Source organism: Budorcas taxicolor, chromosome 5, assembly GCF_023091745.1.
Source record: "Budorcas taxicolor isolate Tak-1 chromosome 5, Takin1.1, whole genome shotgun sequence".
In the NCBI taxonomy this organism is placed as follows: domain Eukaryota; kingdom Metazoa; phylum Chordata; class Mammalia; order Artiodactyla; family Bovidae; genus Budorcas; species Budorcas taxicolor.
The window spans coordinates 50,655,111-50,662,512 of NC_068914.1; the positions used below are offsets into that span (position 1 = coordinate 50,655,111).

Sequence of the window (7,402 nt, forward strand, 5' to 3'; positions counted from 1 at the left end):
AGAACTCTTGAGATCTGCTCTCTGAACTGCATCATATTTTTTTGTTTGTTTTCTGCAACTGCAACTTCGCCTTTAAGTGGGAGCCCACGTAAGTTCTGCTTGCCCCTTGGGTGAATTTTATTTTTCACCACTTCTTCGGATCTCAAATTTTCATCATTTAAATACTGCACTGAGAAGCAATTTGACCTTCAAACTCCTTTTGAGATGGAGGGAGAATAAAGGTGCCTCTAGCATGAAATTCTATTTTCATTTCCTGACTATAGGACTTAGCAGTGGCCTAATGCTGACCATTCCAATTTAGAAGCTGGAAAAATAGTGATCAAGACTTTGTGAAAACAAAAATGGAAAACAGAGACCTGATAGTAAACCCATGCAAGATAGGCAGTGATTTTCAGCCCTAAGACGATTTGCTAGCATCTATGGCTCTTTTTTAAACTGAAGTAGCATCTGCACTTGTAGATTTTGACCATCCTTTTCATTCCACACAGAAGAGGGTTTGTTCTACCTTTAAAAGCACATCCTCTTCCCCCAACCATACCAACCCCCCGGACTCCTGAAAGTTGCTGCTAAAACAAGACTGGGTTGTTTTCTTACTGCAAATCCAGTGTTTATCCAGTCCTTCCTTTTTCAATTTCTGAGTTTAGTTAACCTAACAACAAAACATATAACCCTTGGATTTCTCACAGAGCAACAAAGAGCAGAACAGTCAGGGCTCTGGTCAACATTCTCAGGATGAAAACAAAAAGCTATGACTCTCAGTCCTTTGAAACATTCACAAATTGTATTTTAAACTATGAGATTCTAGAATATGCTTCTAGAACAAAGTAAAAAAAAAAAAAAGGCCAGGAAATGCAGTTCACATCAAGTGTGCCAAGCTCATGAAGAAGGGTAATTTCTACTGTGGATAAGAGCACAAATGTTCTCTCAAACAACTGGAATAATTCTTTTCCCCCACTACGGTTTTTGAAATGAAACATCTAATGCACTCATACTCTGAAATCATAGAAAACTCATTATTAAACCTTCCACACAAAGATAACCTAAGCAAGGCTTTTCTTACAGCAGACCAAGTTCTCCTGTATATTCAGGATACGGTCATCTTGCCATCAACTGGGTTATGTATTAAATATTTTGGATTAGACATCATTACTATTGATTTCCTTTTAGAAAAGCAATTAGATTTTTATAATTACACCATTCTGAACATTCAACTTCTTTAAAAGTTCTACACAAAATACATGTCTAAGGAGAAAAAAACTAATTAAAAAAAACAAACAACGAAAACCCCACATAATATCACAGAGTTTAATTTCAACCACCTGGTATAACAATGAAGTGTCAGACCTTCTGAAAATGCCCTAGGAATAATGAACAAATTCTTGTGTTCCTCTGTACCGCCTTTTTTCTTTCTTCTTTCCCAAGACTACAACTTACTAAGGATAGGTTTTCGAAAATAAAGTATCTTTTCTGGAAAATGGCCTACATTCAGAAATGTCTCAGAACAAGCATTAGAAAAACAAAACTAATAAATAATAAGTCAAATACATTAAAATAAAATTACAGTACATCATCCCTCCTAGAAGGTCCACCAAACTGGAAGATCCTCTCAAAGGTTCATAAATAAAGCCTTCTGGACTCAAATTTTTTCCTGCATTGTGAAGAAGAGAATGCAGAAAATAAGTGGAATCACGAGTTATCAGACGGGTTCTGTTCAAACTACTTGATTTGGTGCGGGGCGGGGAGACTTGCTCTCGATCCAAGTGAAGACAACAGAAAGGTGCTCGTCCCGCTTCCTCAGGTCCCCAAAACCTGAAAAGAAATGACACGGACGGAAGTGAGAAGCTCGGATTCCTACCAGACCCAGTTCTCTTGGCATCCGGCCCGCGGACAAAGGAGCAAAGACAAACACCGGGGTCGCTCCCTCGAGTGCCCGCAGTCCAGCGGCGCCGAGAGCGCCAGGAGACCGCCGGCGGCGCGGCCGGGCCGGGGCCGCGCGTCCTGGACGCGGGCGGGTCGGCGGGTCCGCGGCGCTGCGGGCACCTTCCCGCCCAGCGCGCATTCCTCAGCCTGCCCTCCCCGCCCGGCCTCTGCTGCCTGCAGCCTGTGCCCTTCTCTCCACCTCCCAGAAACCTAGGTTCATTGCTCCCTTGCCCACCCAAGAGCCGAACCCGTGAGCAGGCTTCCCGCTCTGACACCCCCAGAGCCGCTCCCCGGACCCGCGCCGACCTTACCGCGTTCGGGCCGGGTGCTGCCCTCTTCAGGCCGAGTTGGAGGTGCTGCGGAGGAGCCGGTGGCCGTGCGCCTGCGAGAGCGGCGGTGGGTGCGGGTGCGGTAGCGGATGCGCGTGCGGGTGCGGGTGCGGGTGCAAATGCGGGTACGGATGAAGCGGCTGCGGCTGCGGCTGCGGCTTCGGCTGAGCCTGGGGTTTGGGCTGGGGCTGCGGTTTGGGTTGGGGCTGCGGCTGGGCTTGGGACTGAGGCTGCGGCTGGGCTTGGCTTTGGGGCTGAAGCGGCTGCGGCTGCGGAGGCTGTTGCTGGACCAAGTGCTGTTGCTTCTGCCGCGTGGACTTGACCGCCAGGATGGCCTGGCGATTCTTGTACTGCACCATCTGCAACGTGATCTCGGCGTTCCAGCCCTGGTCCTGCGGGCACCGAAAGTCGATCTCCTTGCCCTCAGCCATCACCACGGTGAAGTACATGTACTTGCCCTTGCGCTCCACGCAGTCCACGGTCTTCATGTTGGAAAAGTGCAATTCCTTGAGCTTGACCGGCGGCTCGAGGCTGGCCACGGCGGGGCCTCCGGGTTGGGACGGTTCGACCGAACCCTGCCCGGGCTGCTGTTGCTGCTGCTGGTGGTGGTGGTGTTGCAGCTGTTTGGGCGGGATGAGCAGCAGCCCCTCCTCGGTGAGGATGCAGCACTTCTTCTTCCAGAGCTGCAGCAGCCCGTCGCTGCGCTTCTCCAACACGCCCTCCTTCAGCGCCTTGCAGCCGCTGCTCTCCAACATCCTCCCGGCATAGGGGGCGCCGCCGCTCGGCTCGGCCTCTCCGCTTCCAGCCGCCCGGGTCGGGGGCAGCAGCAGCAGCCGCGCGCCGTCCTCGCCCCAACGGCTCCCGCGGCCTCCGGGGCGGAGCGCGCAAAGGAGGCTAACGCGCAGAAAGCAGAGGGGCGGCGGCGGCGGCGGCGGCGGCTCGGGGTCCGGGCAGCAGGGCAGCCGCGTCCTGATGCGCCACAAGGTCCCGGAGCTGCGAGCCGCCGGGGCTCTGCCGTCCTCTTGCGAGCGCTCACTGAAGGGCACTGGCCGGGCCCCCTCGCGGCGCTTTTGAATGGGCCATATCCCCCACCCCCGAGTGACACCCAGCGGAAAAGGCGGCTCCTGGCGCCCGCGCCGCGGGGGAAAGCCCAGCTCGGAGAGGCGCTCTGCCGCCGGCGCGCGCCTCATTCACTTGGGGCCTTTCCAAAGCCGGCCGGTCCCCGCCCCCTGCGCCCCTCGCTCCGCCTCCCGCCGCCCACTCGCTTCCGCGCTCCTTCCCCAGGCTGGCGGCCGGGACGCGAGCCCCGGAAACTCGTCTCCTCCGCCCGGGGCCGCGGCCGAGGGCGCCCCGACTGCCGGGCGAAGAATGCCGACGCGCAGAGGGCGCCGAGGGGCCATCTCCAGCCGTCGCGCCTCTCCGCCCGGCGGGGCTCTCCGCGGAGAGCCTCGGGTGGGCACGGGACTGCCCAAGTGGGCGCAGTTGCCAGACTGCCAGGCACGCCAGGCGGACCCTCTGCGCTCCGGAACTCGCCCTGAGGATTCGCGCTGGGTTCCGAAATCTCGCAGAGCCCGCTCCAGGCCTGGGCCAGCGAGGAACTGGGGCTGAGGTTCGCACGCCGCGGAGTCCCGCGAACTGTGCCTCCCCCGGACCCCATGTAGACATCTTAGTGCGCAAAGGGCGAGAGGAAATGGTGTCTTTACACTCACACTCGCTTACGGCCACTACCCAGCTCTTCTTAGCGCGATTGTTAGAGCAACCGTCTGTCCCTTTTGGAGTGGATAGGAGGGGACCCACTAGAAATGACATTTCGCCTTCCTTTTTTCGAGCCTGGAGCGCAAGCACTCCTTATCTTACGTGACACAAGCCCTTAGGCTTCATCTTGACCCATCCGTACAGCCTGCAGTCTCTTACAAGAGTAACTGCAAATTGCGGTAACATCCGGTTCTGAGATTCCGCACTTTAACCTCCAAAGGGCAGGTTGGCCTCCGCGGACCCGTCTCTTTGCAAACGCCCAACAGGTCATATCTCTCCTGATCTCATTTATCTGTAACCCCGGGGAAGGTCATTCTGTGCTCGCCCCTAGCTCCCTCCTACTCCATTTAAGCAATTTCTATAGGAACTCTGGGAAACAAAGATTAAAGAGCATAAACCGAAACCAAACCTCTTAAGGAAATGTACTAGAGAATCCCAATTATATACCCACCCTGAAAAATATGAATTACACAAAAGAAAGAAATGAGGGGTGGACAAGTCGGAGTTGGCCAGGGTAACAGGAAAGGCTGCTACTTGTGCCCAAGAAGGAAGAAAGGAGAGCTGAGTTCATCTGTAGTGTCTGTCATCTGGCTGGAACAAAGAATTCAAGGGGGAAGAAGTGACACATGAGCTTGGAGAGCCCCTCAAGAGTCAAATTCTGTGTGTCACGCTTAAGAAATTCGAGGTTCATCCCAACGTAATCGAGAACAAAGGATAACTTTTAATCACGGGAGGGTCCTGAATCTTGATGAAAGGAACAATGTTTCAGCACAGAAAACAATTCCAGCACAGTCCTGAGACCCACTGAACTGCACTTAGCATCCTCAGGGCCTTCACACTGTTAATAGATGAGCAGTCTTGGTAGGAGAAAGGCGATTAAAATCATGTGAAGATCTCTAGTAAACAATTCTGTATAACAATGACAAACACTACACCTGGTATCTGTTTTCCCCCTGCCTTTGCAGGACAAGTGAGCATTCCAAAGAATTTCCACATGACCAGCTGTTCATCTTTTTAACAGAATGCCATTCAGCTCCTTTAGAATGGATGCTTCCAGTCTCTGAGGCAGGTGTAGTGGGAAAAGACATTTCATATGGAAAAATGATACAATACAAAATTGACTGGCTAAAAGTAAGACATCTTCTGGCAACCCAACCCATTTTCTTAAGAGAAACTGAATGTTTTGGTGTTATCTAACCTGCAGTTTTATCAGGATGCATCAAATGCATTTTATCTCAATTACTTAAAAATGTCTAACCAAACAGTGTAATTTTCAAAAGCACTTCTTATATAACTAGAGACTTTAAAAATCAGAATTTTCAGCTGGCTATTTGATAGCTTGGTGAACAGTCCGGAAGTCCAGTTTGCCTTCTCCAACCACCTGTGAGTGTGCTCTTGTGGCTGCAGTCTTTGCAACCCCATGGACCAAGCTCCTCTGCCTATGGAATTGTCCAGGCAAGAACTCTGGAGTGTGTTGCCGCTTCCTCCAGGGGATCGAACTTGTCTCTCCTGCACTGGCAGACATGTTCTTTACTACTGTGCCACTTGAGAAGCTCTCCAACCACAGTGCAAGTGATTACTGGAAATTTCAGTAATATAATACAGAAATCTTGATTAACTTCACCAGTCACCACCAACTCATAAAAATGGCCATATTACCATTTGTAAAGACAATTTATTTCACAGAAAATGAATAACAGGAAATAATTGTCCCCCTTCCTCTCCCCCTCAACTTCAAGTGTAGATAATGAAAACCTACAAATGTCACTTAAAAATTACTGAAGTTTAGAAAGCTAAGTAATCCACTGCTCTGGTAAACAAGTCTGAAACGGCTAAGTCAAAACGGGTATTATAGTCAACTGCATCAAGTTGTCTATCAGCAGCATCTGACAGAGCTGGTCACCTTCTGCTCTAGAATACAGTTCTTCACTGGCTTCAAGAACATCACTTAGCTTTCTTTCTCCCTCCCTAGTCACATGGTCTGATTCCTCTACAGATGCTTCCTCTTCCCAATCTTTTAATGACTGCCCCAAAGTGCAGCCCGTGGTTCTACTCACTCCCATGATGATCTCATCCAGTGTTATTCTCAATAACATCTGTATGTCCAAGACTCCCCAAATTATATCCAACTGTTACTAAAAAATAAAATAAAACTATCACCAACGTTAAAAAATAAAAATGGCAACAACCTGGGCAAGGGAACATATACTGGTGAGTAGTTTATTAGAGGGAAAAGTCTGAGGGGATTATTGGTCACAGAAAGCAGAGTTCCTAGAGCTTTTGCTAGAAAAATAAATAAGATAGTGTGCTGGATAGGATGGAATCCATAGGCTTATATACAATTGGCTTGATTGTCCATAGGCTATTTATCCTAATTCCTAGACAAAATCGGTTCAGTAAGGGTCTGGAGTCATTTAAAGTTTGTGGTTTTTGAAGAGACTTCGCTGGTTAGTATAGCTGTAGTGAAAAACTGCCTTCAGTTTTTACATATTCCAGGCCACTGTTAATATAAGTTGCATTTTTTCTTTCTCCTTCTACTATTGGGTGTCTAACAGAGACCTCAAATATGTGCTTATCTCCTCACCCTAACCTATTCTACCTACCTACAATCCCTTCTCAGTACACGGCAATTTTATCTGTACAGCTGCTCAAACCGAAACCCATGGAACAGTGCTGCCCTTAAAACAGAGAAGCCCTGAGCTCTGAAGAACCATTACCCATCTATCTGGAACTCATATTCACTCTAAACTGCACTCCAGGTATTCAGGGTTCCAAACATCCTGTCGAAATGACCTCGGCGATTTCTATCACCACTGTGTGCGCTGGTGTGTGAGGGAAGAGGACAGATTTCAAGCATGCAGGCTAAGGTGTTCACACAAATGTGCATGAGGCCCCCTGCCATACAAATCAGAGGCAGGAGAAGGAACACAGGCAGAGGACCAGGTCGCTTGTAAGGAAGGTTCTGGCACAGGACTTTTAAGGATCCGAAATTCAAATCTGGCCTTCCACATATTTATGAAGGTGTATTTGGCAAAACAGAAGCATGGGACATATTTTCAGTGAACAAAACTTTTAAGATATTTAATCATTGGTGTCTCCATTGCACACTTACTCCAGGACGGGAAATGTTTAGAAGCATGCCTGCCTTGCACAAACCCTTGACTCACTTTCCAGTACTCAAACCACAAGCTGTCAAGAAATCCCATCAGTTATGCCTTCAAATTACATCTATATTCTGTTCATCTCTCTCTGCTTCATTACCACCCAGATCATCTCTCCCCTGAATTACCACCATGGCCTCCTAACTTGCCTCCCTGATCCTACCCTTGCTGTCTTATCATCTATATTATAATCTCTAAGTCATCCCAATCACTTTCTTCATCTTTGCTCAAGTCATT

The 7,402-nt window shown here is 49.3% G+C and overlaps 1 protein-coding gene across 1 annotated transcript; it reads right to left on the reverse strand.

Moving 5' to 3' along the window:
• Positions 1-1,298: 1,298 nt before the first annotated feature.
• On the reverse strand, positions 1,299-3,439 carry PHLDA1 (pleckstrin homology like domain family A member 1). Its single transcript, XM_052640867.1, has 2 exons — positions 2,232-3,439; positions 1,299-1,809 (listed from the first exon to the last, which is right to left on the reverse strand). Exon 1 carries the CDS (start codon positions 3,437-3,439, stop codon positions 2,258-2,260), a length of 1,182 nt encoding a protein of 393 aa, XP_052496827.1. The 3' UTR covers positions 1,299-1,809; positions 2,232-2,257.
• Between the last annotated feature and the right edge of the window lie 3,963 nt (positions 3,440-7,402).